The sequence below is a fragment of the Nicotiana sylvestris genome, chromosome 6 (assembly GCF_000393655.2).
Source record: "Nicotiana sylvestris chromosome 6, ASM39365v2, whole genome shotgun sequence".
NCBI classification, from domain to species: Eukaryota; Viridiplantae; Streptophyta; class Magnoliopsida; order Solanales; family Solanaceae; genus Nicotiana; species Nicotiana sylvestris.
Window position 1 is genome coordinate 4,718,886 of NC_091062.1, and position 16,908 is coordinate 4,735,793.

The 16,908-nt window shown below is 33.1% G+C and overlaps 1 protein-coding gene across 4 annotated transcripts; it reads left to right on the plus strand.

Moving 5' to 3' along the window:
* The first annotated feature begins 8,956 nt into the window (after nt 1-8,956).
* On the plus strand, nt 8,957-16,466 carry LOC104239508 (uncharacterized). Of its 4 annotated transcripts, none has more exons than XM_070150376.1 (8): nt 8,957-9,128; nt 10,036-11,067; nt 11,317-11,370; nt 11,421-11,522; nt 11,734-11,826; nt 12,085-12,482; nt 13,118-13,205; nt 16,214-16,466. In XM_070150376.1, exons 2-6 carry the CDS (start codon nt 10,831-10,833, stop codon nt 12,241-12,243), a joined length of 645 nt encoding a protein of 214 aa, XP_070006477.1. In that variant the 5' UTR covers nt 8,957-9,128; nt 10,036-10,830; the 3' UTR covers nt 12,244-12,482; nt 13,118-13,205; nt 16,214-16,466. The 4 variants fall into 4 exon arrangements, with proteins under 4 accessions (XP_070006477.1, XP_070006479.1, XP_070006480.1 ...); XM_070150378.1 differs by having other exon boundaries at nt 11,436-11,522; XM_070150379.1 differs by lacking the exons at nt 13,118-13,205; nt 16,214-16,466 and adding an exon at nt 11,895-11,996 and having other exon boundaries at nt 12,085-12,153.
* The last annotated feature ends 442 nt before the right edge of the window (nt 16,467-16,908 follow it).

The window sequence follows — 16,908 nt, forward strand, 5'->3', positions numbered from 1 at the left end:
AGTAGCAACATAGATTGATTTTGATGGAGAGACAGATTTTTAAGACTTATGTGTACAGATTTTCATGTGGCGAAGAGACAGGCTACTTATGAAAGCGAAGGCAGCAACAATATGCTGCTGCTTATGATCTTTTCTTTTAATTGATTTAATGTTTTACTGAAATTCCATGGCATATTCCACAAAAACAAAGTGAGAGAGCGAGAGAGATAGAGAGTGTTTTCAACTACTAATTAATTTTACTTAGACAAAGAGAATTATGCATCTCCCGACTATGGGAATTACAATATTGGCATGTGCTAAGTACGAGAGAGCTAGAATTTTCACTAAGAGAAGTTTGAATATAAAGAAGTAAACACACGAAAAAATTAAGCGTATTCAACATATGGTACATATGCATAACACATAAAAAATTATCTAACAATATAGTGTAATTTTCCGGCAAAGAGATATTTATTGACACGATTAGACCTAAGTGGCTCCGCCACTGTATTTGTGTATCATCTTGTATTTCATCTCATTTGATATAAAGGACTTTGGAGTTCGTAGGTCAAATTAAAGTATTTAATTTTTGTTGTGAATTCGCGCACGAATTCTTTAAATTTTTTGCAATAAAGCTCACTATTTGAAAAATACGTGAATACTAGTAAAGTTGACATAATTAATAATTCAAATATAATAGTATCACATAAAATGAAACATATGGAATATATTGGACCAGTTTCTCTATGTCACATGACCTTCGATCAGCTCAATAATTTAATTTAGAGGCGGAGTCAAAATTTAAATTCTATGGAGTTTTAGCTCGCTTTAATTATTGAATTCAATACATGTATACTGAATTTTTTAATACAAATCTATAATCTAAGCAAAAGTAAATGAGTTTTACTAGAAGCCCTACATAATATTGTAGCTCCGCCCTATGACAATAATGAAGAGAAGACAATAAAATTTGAGGTTAACACTAAATTATTCGCTTAATTGTGATTCTATTTGCACCAGAATTAATGGAGAATAATTTTTACCACTTAATTGTAGTATAATTACATGTAAAGTGAATTTTGAATGTGTGGCAGCCCCAAAAGTAGCTTATAATGTAGCCAAGCATATGGTTTTGGCACATTCTCAGGTATATTACACACTTCCTAACGTGCCAATACCTAGTCCAGAATTGGCTTTCCCCCTTATATAAGCAAATGGTTTCCTCACCTATTCAGACTACAGCAACAATTCTTCATATCCTATATTCAAAGAAACATATACACAACATCCAATATCATACATTTCAATATTTTCATAGTCCAATAATTAAAAGATGTATACAATATCTAGCATTTTCAAGATTATTGGGTTCCAAAAAAGGTCGTGTTCAGATAGAGATGATGATGGAGACTATGACTATGCTCCTGCTGCATCCTTGGAAGGGGACGCTGATGACGATGATGATGCAGACTACGACTATGCTCCTGCAGCATTTTTGGAAGGTGATGACGATGACGATGGAGACTATGATTATGCTCCAGCAGCATGATATTCATTGGAAATTCCTGGCAATGAAAGACTTTTTTTAATAAAAATATATAGGTTTATATCTTATGTTAGTAAATATTTTGCGGCTGAGGTCTACACCAAGGTGTTAGGGACTCTGAGATCGCTTGCTTATTAGATGTATCTTTTTCTTGACCATATTATTTTGAATAACTTATTCAGAAAAGTGACATGGATTATATATTTAAATGTAGTCTCACTTGATGATGTGATTGTATTATAATTGGTCACAAGATAATTACGATCAGCAAACTATAGAATAACTTTACCTATTCCATATGCATTATTGCATGCGCTATTAATCTGTTGTTAAAAACTTTTGTTTGATGTGATTAATTAAATCAAGTTTGCACTATTACCAATAAGTTAATCATGTAAAGCTTGGACACCCTGTAAGATTTCACACTTCGGGCCTAAATTATCTCATATATGATTTGATTCTGATTTCTAGAGCATACAACAAAACTACAATACTATCATATATGTACATTTATAGTGACTTTAACTTGAAAAATAGGAGTTAAAGTTCTACGCACTTACGTATAAAAAGATATTTATATAATCACGTTATTTAATAGATAATTATAGGTATATCTCTAGATAAGCATTAATTGGTTATTTGGTAAAAATGATAACTTGACACATACTTGACTAAAATCATTGTTTGTGTAAGAAGAATGCTCTGCTCCCAAATCTTGCCCGAAGACTCATAAAGAATAAGACCTAGAAAATTTATCTATTGATCTCGTTGAAACATTTAAAAAAGAAAGTAATTAAAAAGATCCAAATATATCCTTAACTTTTGAGATTTGTCTAATATTTTTCCTTTGTTTGTCTTTCGGTCTATGACAAAGTTGCGACCATTATCTTTTGTGTCAAATATATCCATCCCATTAGTAGTTTTTCACCGTGAAAAAAAAAATATTGGTCTAATTTAGCTGATATGGTGAACGCCACGTAGGAGTATATTTAAACTAATTAGATTGTTTAGTGATATAGTTGGACATTTTCAATTGCTTAGAGGTATATTTTAAATTATTAAAGAGGATACACCTAAATCAACTTGATAGTTTAGGGATATTCTCCCTCTGTTTCAGTTTATGTGAACTTATTTTATTTTTATTCTGTTCCAAAAAAAAAACGACCTCTTTTTAAATTTGAAAATAATTTAGCTTAAACATCCAGTTCTACCCTTAATAAGAAGATTTTATAACCACACAAATACTCTAGATCTCTTTTTGACTTGTTTAGGACCACAAATTTTAAAATTTTTTATTTTTCTTAAACTCCGTTCCCAATAAAATAAGTTCACATATATTAGAACGGAAGGAGTAACATCTTAAGATGCTGTAGAAGAATAGTTTGCTTTCTCTTTTACCCAAAAGCTCTACATCTGGAAAGGATTCTGTTTTATATATACTACTTGAGAACTCATGCACAAAAAGGAATTAATGTCGACATTTCACAATATTTCTGGTCAAAAGACATGTATTCGACTTTAATATATACTAGTCACATCTATATTTGTTTCTGCAGGTCCAGTGTAACCCTGTCTAGGTGGCATGCCAACTAAGCATCCACGTAGATTAAGATTTGTATCATTTGGGTCATTAATTAAGCTGCAATATTTTAGAACATGTACTTCCTTTTCAAGACTTTATTCTATCGTTTTAAGTTTTACGTTAAACTTTAAAGGTTGAAATACTTGTAAAGAGGAAATTGTATCATATGTGGCGAAGAGACTGCGTTTTGAAAGTGAAGGCATATTTTTCTTTTAAAATATTGGAGTATTATATATGTTCCTTTTAATGGATATTCTTTGATGTTTTACTTAAATCCAACCCATGATCTCCCACCCACAAAAGTTAGTATATAATGATATGTAAAGTGAATTTTGGATCAACAACAACAACCCAGTATAATCCCACTTGGTGGGGTCTGGGGAGGGTAGTGTGTGCGCAGATCTTACCCCTACCCTAGGGTAGAGAGACTGTTTCCAAATAGACTCCCGGCATCCTTCCCTCCAAGAACTTCCCACCTTGCTCTTGGGGAGACTCGAACTCACAATCTCTCGGTTGAAAGTTGCTTACCATCATAGCAACCCCTCTTGTCTAAAGTGAATTTTGGATGTGGCACCTAAAATGCAGCCAAGCTTATGGCTCTGCACATTCTTCAGCCAATACAACACACTTCTTATTAACGTGCGGTGTTCGGGGATGGGTCACACCCCAATGAGGGGGTGTGATGTAGCAGCTTATCCTAATGCATTTCAAACTCGTGACCTATAAGCAGGGGCGAAACCACCTTTTACTGAAGGTGGTCAATTGACCTTTCGTCGAAATATTAAGAAAAATTACTTTGTGTATAGAAGTAAAATATTAGATTTTAGATGTATATAACATATACTGAACAACTTTTGTAAGGATAATTTTTTACTTCTTTCAACTTTGAATATTTTTGGGAATTTTCTGATTTCGCCACTGATTATAATTAAGTCTCACGACAACAACTTCACTATTATTCTAAGGCTCCTTTCTATTAATGGAATTTGATTGTATTAAAATCCACCCCCACAAAGTTAGAGAGAGATTCTATTTCCATCAGGATGGAGAAAGTAGTACTCATCATATTTGATGGATATGACATGTAAAGTGAATTTCCCCAAAAGTAGGTTAAATGCAGCCAAGCTTATGGTTTTGCACATTCTTTAAGTAACACAACACACTTCTTAACGTGCCAACCTGCGTTCAAACGAGTCCAGAATTGGCTCGTACCTTTATATAAGCAAATGGTTTCCTCACCAATCATACACACCACAAAAACATTGTCTTCATATTTAATCAAAGAGCTAGGTACCACACACAATATCTCATATTTCAATCTTTTTCTATAGTCCGAAGAAAGATACAATGTCTTGCATTTTCAAGATTATTGGGTTCGAGAAGAGAAGACCGTGTTTAGATGGAGATGATGATGGTGATGACGGGTATGATTATGCTCCCACAGCATGCTTAGAGGGAGATGGTGACGACGATGATGGAGACTATGACTATGCTCCTGCAGCATCCGTGGAAAGTGATGCCGATGACGATGATGGAGATTATGACTATGCTCCTGCAGCATGAATTCAATGGAGATAATCTTGACAATGGCAGATCTAGAGTAGACATAGCATGCTTTGTCAAACTCACACAACAGCTAATCCATACATGGTGAAGAAGTAGGAACCTTGGTTTTAATTAGTCCTAATTGGTTTTTATACAAGTTGAAACTTTTTTGCGGCTGAGGTCTGCACTACTCTAAGAAGATCATTAGCTTATTAGATTAAGTATCCTTTTTTTTTTTTTGACAATATTAATTTGAATAACTTATGTAGAAAAGTGACATGGATTGTAGTTAAACGTAGTCTTACTTGATGATGTGATCGTATTCATATTCCATAAATATTAATCACATGATTATTTACACCTTTCTCTGTCTGCTAGCAAATGCATGTATGTTAATTCTTAAAATGAAAGGTATAGAGATCATACTAATCATAAGATCCAGTGTCCATTAGCAATTTGCAACACATTCACCAGCTAATTAAAACGCCATATACTCGAATTTTAAGGGTGAAAAATTAAATCCGAGTTTTTCACTTACATATCAATGAATTCCTTCACCAAATTCAAGCTTTAAAAACACGAAGAATTAACCTAATTAGCCGCTCACTCAGTAGTTTAAACTAAAAATAGCCGGCATATATTTATATGTATAATTTATAATTAATAGGTGTATAATAGTACATAATCAGTGTATAGTCTATACCAAATTCTCAAGGTGATAAAAAGATAAATCCAATACACCTAATATTGTGGATACATTTTATAAGTTCAAACCTTTTAATTAAAACTACTTCAAACCTTAGCTAGACTATATCCTAACTGTCATGGCCGGCATTTCACGAGCTTTTGATTTACCCACTAATTAATGCATCTTTATTTCATGTCATCAAATAGCACAAACTACTATAACACGCACATGACATAAACTAATTATACGATATATCATACTCGTTCTCTTTCAATTTACGTGGATTTATGCAGATGGCGTGGATTATAGCACACGAAAATTTAAAAATTAACTCAAATTTCAGTTTTTAGCCCTAAAAGGCCAAAAAATAAGGAACAGTCATGCCAAAGCTATGACTATTGTTTATTGGGTCAATTTCTATGGCCCCGCAAAATTTTAGACGATTTGGATCTGATAGCCCGGATTCATGCAGATTGCGTGGATAATAGCACATGAAAATTTGGAAATGAACTAGAATTTTAGTTTCTTTGCCTTAAATGCCAAAAAACGAGGAACAGTCATGCCGAAACCATGACTATTTCTCATTAAGTCATTTTTATTGCCCCGCAAAATTTTAGGTTATTCGGATTCGGCTGCCCGAATTCATACAGATGGCGTAGACTATACCACGTGAAAATTTTAAATTGGCCCGAATTCTAGTTTTTTGGCCTTAAAAAGCCAAAAAACGAAGAATGGTCATGTCGAAGCCATGTCTATTCTTTATTAGGTTATTTTTGTGGGTGTGTTGGAGGCAGCTTAGTTACTCTATTGCAAGCATTAATGGCTAATTCCACAGCTCGTACGTGTGACCTCTAAATCACACGGAGACAACTTTATCATTGTCCAGGTCTCCCTTTCTTCCAATGCATTTTCAAGGTTTACTGAAATACACACCAAAAAGCTAGAGAGAGAGATAGAAGATAAATTAGAGAGAGTTTTATTTGCACCAAGTTGGAGAATATATGTCACGGTTAACAGTTGATGCATGACATGTAAAGTGAAAAGTAGCTTAAATGCAGCCAAGCTTATGGCTCTGCACATTCTTCAACTAACATAACACACTTTCTAACGTGCCAAACTCCATCAAAACGAGTACTCCAGACTTGGCTCTTACCTTTATATAAGCTAAGCAACTGATTTCTTCACCTATCATACACACCACAAAAACCATACTTCACATCTTATCAAAGAGATACAACGCCCGATATCTCATATTTCCATATTCCTACAGTCCAATTAAGAAGAAAGACACAATGTCTAACATTGTCAAGATTATTGGATTCGAGAAGAGAAGGTCGTGTTCAGATGGAGACGATGACGGAGATGAGGGGTATGACTATGCTCCAGCAGCATGCTTAGAGGGAGGTGGTGATGACCAGAGGCGGATTTTAGGCATTTACACGGGGCACGTGTACACATGGTCTTTCCGTCAAACTAGATATTTTATATACATATTTTTAGAATTGGTCTAGTATTATCGGCTGTCACTCATGCTTCAAAGAGGCTAAATGGTGCACTTGGTTAAATGTTGAGTTATTTACCTTGAGGATTAGGGATCAAATCCCACTTAATATTTCTTTTTTTCTCCTTTTAAGTGGTGCACCCATGTTATTAAAATCCTAGATCCGCCTCTGGTGATGACGATGATGGAGACTATGACTATGCTCCTGCAGCATCCTTAGAAGGCGATGCTGACGACGATGATGGAGATTATGATTATGCTTCAGCTGCATAAATTCAACGGAGATTCTTGGTAGTGGCAAATCTAGAGTAGATACAGCGTGTTTGATCAAACTCACAACAACTTATTTGTACATGGTGAAGAATTAGGAGCCTTGGTTTTAATTATTCATAATCTTTTTCTTAGAAATATAATAGGTTCATATACTAGTTGAAACTTTTTGCGGCTGAGGTCTGCATTACTCTGAGATCATTAGCTTATTAAATGTACCTTCTTTTTTGACATATTAATTTCGACTTTACGTTATTAAGCGGGAAAAGAATAGTTAATTGTTATTTTAATTATGTGTATTCATAAGTGAAATATAAACAACTATTGCCTTGTGACGCGCAGATTTTATTATATAGAGTTGGCTGTCAAATTATAGCTCAACGATACCTTTATTTCACCATCACTCAAGATTAAGTTTGTGTGGTGTGTCTTAATCTTTCCTAGTAGATTAGGTGTATTCTTGTTTATCATTTATTAGCAGCAGAATAGTTTAGCTAATTAATTCAATCCTTCATCTTCTTAATAACCACTACAAGAAATATACGCTCTGAAGTGTAACCTTGTCTAGGTGGTATGTTAGTAAAGGCGGATTCAAAATTTAAAATTTATGGGTTTTTATAGTAATATTAAGATAATATACAATAATACTCGAATTTATAAGCTAATATTCATAGACGGTGAATTTCTTGATGCATTTACGGAGTTTGAGGTAGAAACTAATGGTTTCATGTGAACCATAATAACACTATTACAAGAAAGTATGGAATTTGCAACAATTTTTTTTAGCAACAACTATAGTATTGTTGGCAAAAATGAACAAATAGCAACAACCTCATAAAGTTGTTGCTAAATCATATAATTTTTAACCACAAAATTTTTCTTGTTAGCAAATATTATGATATTGTTGCTATATTCCATTATTTAGATAATTAATTTTAAATTAAAAAAACTGGCAACAACTTTTTGCAACAATTACAGTGTTGTTGGGTTATTGTAATAAGTGACAACAAGTTTAAAAATGTGTTGCTATTATCATAGAACTTTTAGCAACGTCTGATTCATTGTTACCAATCACTGCATTGAACAGTTGTACCAAAAGCAATGTCAATTGTACTGTGTACTTGGCTTTATTCAATTCCTTCACATTTTAATTGAAATGTCAATTGCTCGCTGCTTCAAAGACTACTCCCCAACATTTTCCATTTCGATGACACCATTACTCTTTCAAAATTCTTTTTTGTCAAAGACGAATCCAACTAATTCATCAACCATGAATTTGAAATTTTTGAAGATAACTAGAGGAAGATTTTGACAAAAATTGTAAGAAAAGGAGCTTCGATATAAACATTGACCCTGCTCGCCGCAAAAATGTACGTTTTTCATCAATTTTTCTAGAATAGCAGCTGAAATTTAGTTCTCTAATTTCCTCATTAATTACAGATGTAAATATGGCTTAAAATAAATTAATGAGATTTTGCTTTGATATTGGCAACAGTAAATTTGTATTGTTGGCAATACACTTTATTTTTGCCTACAAAATAGGTGGGTTGTGGCCTAAAACTTAGCTAATTATTTTCCAAGTTTCCGCCAAAATCAAATGCGCCAAAATTTTCTCTTGTTAATCACTTTTTTCGGATTTTTAGCCCACTATTTTAGTTGCTTTGGGTAAGTTTTTTTGTTGATGCCATATTTTATTTGAAAACATAGTTGTTTTAAAATATAATAAATTAGCAATAATTTATATTTGGTAGAACCCTTAATTGTCTCAACAAGTTTTGTTCACGCCTTAATTTTCTCAACAGGTTTGGTTAGTGGCCTAAGATTTAGCTTAGTATTTTTCAACTTTCCACCCAAAGAAAAGGGGCAAACCAGTTTCTTCCTTTTAATTATCTTTTCCTTAATCCTAAGCCTATTTCAGTTACCATTCTAGAAAGGTTTTCTCCTTTATTATTCTACAGCTCTAAGCAATTGGTTCTGGTTTACTCTTTGCTTCATTATTTCTCGTCTACAAATTCTGGTGAGTCTTGCTGATTACTATTTATCTATAGTGTGTTCCTTCACTTGTATCACTATTCGTTCAATTTATATGCTGTTATTTTTATTGTATTTTAGTATAAAGTCTTTTTCTGACCTTTCCTTATTTATTTTTTTGCTAAATTGACAGCAAAAATTTGAGGGACAGTTAATATTTTATATTTTTGTAGGTTATTATATGATGGATAAAAGTTGGATACTTCTTAGGAATAGGGCATTCGTAGAATACTTGAATGGCATGGAACAATTTTTAAACTTTGCATTTTCGAATCCTAATGTTGGTTTAAGAATTCAATATCCGTGCACTAACTGTAACCATGTGCGTAGGAAAACACGAGAAGAAGTGAAAATAGATTTACTTAGGTGGGGTATAGATCCAACATATAATAGGTGGATTCATCATGGTAAGTCAGATTCATCTTCAGATGATGAAATAAATTCTAATACAAATTCAGATTTAGAAAATGATGATGATGCCACTTTCGAGATGTTGCATGACATGTATCACAGTGTTCCTATAGATAATATAACTCATGATCCTTCTGATGAGCCGGCTGAGTCTAGATATGAAGAACCTAATGCAGAAGCTAAGAGTTTTTATCGGTTGTTAAAGGATGCAAAGCAGAAGTTATATCCAGATTGTGAAAAGTTCTCGAAGCTCTCTTTTATAATGCGTCTTTTTCAAATGAAGTGCTTGCATGGTTGGAGTAATACTTCATTAGACTCTTTGTTAAAACTATTAAGTGATGCCTTTCCCAAAGGACATGTGCTCCTTAATCTATAGTTATGTTTTTGGATAAATTATTTTCTGATTGACAATATGTGCAATGTTCTGCCTTCACTTCTACTTTCAACTAGTTCCAGTATAATTCTTTTTATTATGTTTGTAGATTATCATGATGACAAATACACATGTTTCTTCTAGTGTTGAATCTTCTGGAGTAATTTCAAACCCGCAACCACGTGAGTTGATTCATTTAGTAAAAAGTAGCTTTGAAAAATATCATGCTTATATAACTTAGTAGAAATAGACTTTCTATGCCTTCAAATTTGGTAATAAATTCTTATAAAGAGTAGGTTTTAATCATTTGAGTAATTGATTTGTTTTTAGTCACTTTGAGTGAAGTATGATAATCTTTAAATCATAACTTTTTTGAACTACTAATCTTTTAAATTTTCTCATGCATTTTAAGTAGAAGATACAGTAGGTTGTTAGTTGCTATTTATTGTATAAATATTCATTTTGTAGAGGAAAAGAAATTGTTCTCCATCTATTTGTGGATTAGAGATCACATCTTTATATTATTTGTAAATTGTAATTAATTTGGAAGTTGAAGTTTGTAAGGACTTCATATGAAAAATACCATGCCTAAGGTTGATACATCTATTTCCTTTCTGTAGAGTATTTTTCTTAGTGATGAATTGATGTTGAAGTTTTCTACAGTCTTTTGACAAGAGGGGTTGCTCTGATGGTAAGCAACCTCCACTTCCAACCAAGAGGTTGTGAGTTCGAGTCTCCCCAAGAGCAAGGTGGGAAGTTCTTGGAGGGAAGAATGCCGGGGGTCTATTTGGAAACAGCCTCTCTACCTCAGGGTAGGGGTAAGGTCTGCGTACACACTACCCTCCCCAGACCCCACTAAGTGGGATTATACTGGGTTGTTGTTGTATGTATTGCTGAAGGACAAATGAGAAAAAGAAGGGGGAAGACTAGAGGGTTTTCAATCCAAAAGAAACGCAAAAATAATCCCAATGGAAAGCTAGAGGTGATTATCCCACCCGATCGAACAGTAGCAGTTGGTCCGGGAGCTAGTAATTTTGTTACCAAGCTTTCAGTTACAATTGACCAGAATGCTAAGCATGATGTCAAAACTTGGAAGAAAGTTTCTGATCTAGCAAAAGAAAGGATTGTTGCTCATATGCTGGTAATTCTCTTTGTATATCTTAAGTTCATAGTTTTTTGTTCTTGAATGAGTAGTATTCAACCAAATGACATATTTAGTAACATTTGCCCATTATAGTAGTAGTATGTATAAAGAACAGTAGGCATATTTTAATCTAATGGTTCCAGCTTTGAAATCCTTTATTATAGGTTCCACATACAAATCTATTCAGTTGCTAGTAGAGTCTTATGTGACAAAGCTATCACTTCTAATTTTTTGATTTGAGTGCAGGACGCATTTGAATTCCAGACACGCAACACACTAGGGATACTATCCTTCATACAGGTAATAATTCGTATTGATATCGTCGTAGTAGGCTCCATGATCATTTTAAGAAATTTGCTACAAAGGAGGAACGATTGCAAAACATACCAGAAGATGTCACTAAAGTTGAATGGAAACTCTTGGTGGACTATTTCAACTCTGATCCTTTCAAGGTAATTAAATGAAATATGCACAAAAGCTATTATTTAGCTAAAAGAATTCTGAAAAATGTCTACGTCAACTAGGGAAGTTACAAAAAACTAAGAAAGCAACCTATGAAATGGAACTTAAATTCTCATGACCAGATCCAAAGTATTGTTTATTTCTTATTTTACTTTTTATACTTGAATTATAGGATATATCATAAATTCATATTCAATGCAGAGAATGAGTGCTAGAAACAAAATAAACAAAACAAAACAAGGAATCAATCATATTTGCGGTAGAAAATCCTTCGGGGCAATTTCTTTTGAAAAGGTGAGATATGTCTTATTTAATGAATTTAGTAATTCTTTCTTCAAACATAATTTGATTTAATTTGTTAGAGAGATGCAATCACCGGAAAAGAGCCAAACTTTCAGAAACTTTGGTAGAAAATTCACATGAAAAATGGTCATTTGGTCAACGATGTCGCTGCTGAATTGAATGTATTTACAAAACTCTAATCTTTAATCCTATGATATGAGTTTATTGAAACAAATATTGAAAGTTAAAGCTTGTATGTCCTGTTTGTAGGATAAAGTGAATGAATTGGTTGCAGAGCAAATTCAAGAAATCGAAGAGGGTACTGATGATATGGACCCTATTGTTAATGCGTCCTTTATGAAAATTGTTGGAGAAAAGTCAGGCTATTACCGCGGCCAAGGATCGGGACTTAAGCTAACAAATAAGTGATCCATGCAAGGTCTTCAAGAGCAACTGCAAGCACAAAAAAAGAGGTGGAAGAAGAACGTCATAAATGAGAGAGTGTAGAATCTAAACTTAAAAAAGTGCAAGAGCAACTTGAGGAGGAGCGAAAAAATCTAGAAGTCATGAAAGCTCATGTAGGATTCGTGGAAGTCCGCGTAGGACGTGAGCAGAAAATGTTAAAAGAGGGCATGTTAGGACTTGCATCCATTATACAAAGTTCCCAGGTATTAGTATAAGCACTAAAGTTTCTGTAGGTTCCTTATGAAGACCAAATAGTTATTTTAGAAATCTTTTGAGCTAAATCAAAAGTTGTAGCATGTAACAATGATTTACGTGTTATATCTTTGAACATTTCTAATGTTCCTCTGTTTGGTATCATTCCACCTGAAATTGGTCTTTTAGACAAACTTGAAAACCTTATTGTGTTTGGAGATAACTTAATTAGTACACACCCTTTAGATATATCCAAGCTTTCTTCTATCAAATACGTTAATCTCTCGAATAACAGTTTTAATCTCACATTGAAAGTTCACTGTGGTTGGGTTTAGAGGGTAACTCACTTACTGGAAAAATGCCAGAGTGTGGCTTTTCTTCCAAATCTTGAACTTAGGTTAGGTTATTTTAATAGTTATGAAGGTGGAATTCCACCCGAGTTTGGTTATATTAGTACCCTTAAGCTGCAAAGATTCTTTAAATTTGTTAACTAACCTATTAATTGCACTTGTAGTACTCAGTGCTTTCCAATAATTCTTTGCTATTGTTCTGGAAAATAAAACTTTTCAGTCTTTTTGATATTACAAAATAGTTTCATCCTTGGTACTTTCATATTTAAGATCTTTATTTGTGCTCTGTTTAACAGACTCGGCTTCCTGCTGCATTTTCATATTATTACAAATTTAAGTGGTTCAGATGAGGCAAGTCCTGCAAATCCTATGGATGATATCATGGTAAGTAAACTCCACCTAAGTCATGTAAAAGTAAATTTCTTATCGCGCCTGACATAAGTAGATACATCTTAGAAGGAACAAGAGCACTGGAAAGAATTGTGTTAATTCATGAATGCCTGTACTTCAATAACCATCTTTCATCCTAAGTAATTATTTGATAAATTTCAACTAAAAAACTCTGGAAAAATATATATCACAATATCTGGAAAACTCCACCCCACATGATCTTTACTGTTTTATATTCAGGAAACGAATTTAATGGCATCGAAGATTAGAGTACACAATTATTTATTTATGATCAGCCCAGACCAGAAGTACGAGCCAAAGGGAAATTAAAAGAGGAGCAATAAATTGAAGAATTAAAAGGAAACGTTAACCAATTAGTAAGCAAATCCAATTATATCTTTGTACGAGTAACTAACTTGTTAAATAGTGAAGTATTTTGTTGGAGCCCTACTTATTGTTATAGGGATCAGGTCCTATATATGCATCTGCTAAAAATAGAAAAACTTATTTTTTAGTCAAAGTAAAGTGAATAAAATCAGTAATTCATACTCAGGTTTTGGAATAAACGGGATCTCAGTTCATATTCCGTTCCATTAACTTCCTAGTTTAAACTTTCCAACTGAAGAGAAGACCCCCAGAAAAGGAAACAAGGAAAAAGAAAAAGGAAAACTTGGTTTCAATTAGTAGAAGAATAACATAAAATATGCAATTATATACTCCACTTTCAAGAAAATTCTCTCCAACTCTATAACACTTTTCCTCATGATTTGATCTAAATATTTGGCCAGCATGCATGGTAAATGTTTAGTTGTCAAGGTTTAAGACTGAAAAAGATGTAACTGAAAAAAATGTGTTTGTATGTTTAAGACTGGTCAAGGTTTGCTCAGATATACAAACAAAATAGAGATCATATTACATTTCCTAAATATTAGTTATCAACTGATTGTATGATATAACATCAAAATGTTCTCGAGTTTCTTGGAGATGTATTTATCTAAATTATATGAATGGTGTGATGAATCTTGTATCCTTTCTCTGTTAACTGGTATACTAATGGAGATATCTCTTCATGCTTTTTATGATGAATGGCTTAAAACTTTGACATGTATAATTTCTAAATTCATTATTCAGTTTTATCTGTTGTATCTCGATTTAATGTTTGTTCTATATAGTGTTTTTCACTTTGGAGCTTTGACAGATTGGTAAATGTGAGGTTTTATGTTGAGGTCAGAAATTCTCCGTCCTTGTTGGGGGAAACCACGAGATTGTAAATCTTACCTTTAATACTTGATTGGGTTGGGTTCTACTGATTGTGAACACCTAATTTTTACACTATTTTAACATCTCCTAAAGTCATTAGTGTTTTATTATTTTAATTATTTTTCTCAATTTTTGTGACTTTAATTGCATATTTCCTATCATAAAATACTACAAAAAATAGTTCTTTCTTCATTTGTGCATTTTAAGAATTAACTAGCTGTTCAGTTGGTAAATTAATCTAGTTAATTGATTATTAGAATAAGTTATTTAATTAATTTATTTGTGTAAAATTAGTTTAATAAGTAGGATTAAGGAAGAAATTTGGCCAAATTTGAAAGAAAAAGTGTCCAAGAGTGCAAGATAAAAGACTGTCATTGAAAGGGTATGAAACTACGTAGTTTACGTCGTTTCACTAAATGAAACAAGATCAAATCATACTCATCCATTCCATCTTGACCCAGTGGATCTCATTCACTCTTGGCTTAGGTATTAAAGCCTCAAAAATCTGAAAATTGTCCTCATTTTCACCCATAATTCTTTTCTCCTTCTTCTCTCTTCTCTCTCTTCACCCTCTCTACGCCGCCCCAGCTCCGCCCACCGCCGCCGGCGGACCACCTCCAAACACCTCCAAATTCACATCATGTAATCTCCACAACTTCCTCCTTCCATATCTCCAAACCAAATCCTTCAAAAATCCCTCAAATTCCTTGAATCTTAGATCTAGGAAACTGTCCCGTCACTTTTTTTCCCAAATTCTTGAAGCTCCAACCACTACCATCCCACAATACTTACATCAATGGATAGGGCTCCTCAAGACCTAGCTATTGATGCCAATTTCACCCTGAAAATCCGGCGATCAAAATCCGGCCAAATTCCGGCGACCTCCCCGAACACCCTCTTTTGTCGTACCACCATTTTTTCGGCCACTTGAATTATAAAATGGTAAAAATCCTATTATTTTTCGTGGCTGATTTTTTTATTTTATTTTTATTTTTTTCAGATTTTTATTTTGTCTATTATTAATTATTTTAGCATTAGTTTTTGAAGTTTGAAATGTTAAATTTTCTGTTTTTGCACTTGTTGAAGTAGTAAAATAGTTTTGTATTGATAAAAGTGAGGTAGTGAAAAATACTTAAGAGTATATGGTACTTGTTGGGTTGTTTATTTGCTGCTGAAGACTCTATGAGTACAACACTCAAAAGTCAAATTGTTTGGTAAGAAAATGTAGATCTTTGGACAGTGTTTGAATAAAAGTCTGTCTTTGAATAGTGGAGAGCAGATTTGTTTGAAATACTTGACAAGATTTGAACCAAAAAGTCTGGCCTTTTGAATTTAAGAGCAGATTTTGTAGAAAAATCTGTCAAAAAGATTGATTTTTAATTTTTTGAAATAGCTGATTGTTTTGATATATATGGGGGACTCCATCACATTTGGGGAGAGCTTTTTTGCTTTGGACACACAAAAAAGAGAAAAAAAATCAGTAGCTATAATATCCCTTAGCAGCTTTTGTGAGTTGATTCTTAAGTGAAAAACTTGTTTAAGGAAAATAGAGTAGTCTTGAAAGATTTTTTCTGGAGTTACATAATTGTACTGTTTTGCTGGGGTATTCTAGTTAATTTTCTTGGGTTTGAATCTGCCGGTTGTCGCTGTCTTTTGCTGTTGTTGCTGCCCGTTTAATTGTTTTGCTGTTGATTTTGGAAAGAGCTGACTCTGCTGTATTTGTTCTTCTTTCTGCTGTCCAGGTAATTTTCGGACCATGTAAACTCATAAAATCGAGTTGGAATGAAAGATAATGACGCTGGGAAATATTCGTAGCTTCATCCTTCTATTCTAATTCATTTTTATATGCTCTTGAATGTTTGATAATGTTATAACGATATGTTAGTTAATTAAATTGTGTTAAGCATCTTTAATTATTTTTATTTTTGCAAAGCATTAGATATAATTCCACTGGCATTTGGTTGTCTGAAAGGAGCATATATATTAAAATTTGAACCCTTGTAGCCATGTTTGTCCCTTTGTTGTCACCAAGCTAAGTTATTATTATTATTATTATTATTATTATTATTATTATTATTATTATTATTATTATTATTATTATATTTTAGAGTCCCAATAATTTTTTTTATCTCTTAAAAAATACTTATTTAGTAAGGTAGTTAAGTTGTAGATTAGAAAGACAATCTGTAAACTTATTTTTGTAAATAGTTAGCTACGGATTGCAAATAGCAAGATAGGGCCAAATCTATAACATAGCTTTAAAAAGCCATATCTGCAGATTTAAAGTCTAAAAGTATATGGGCTTTTGGATTTTGTCTTGGACATAAGCTCATTTGACTCCATCAACCCAATAGTGGGCTGCCTCATTCAATGTCAAGACAAGCCACATTTTACTAGTTTTAAGCAATGTCAATTAATAATTTTCTCTCATTAGTCT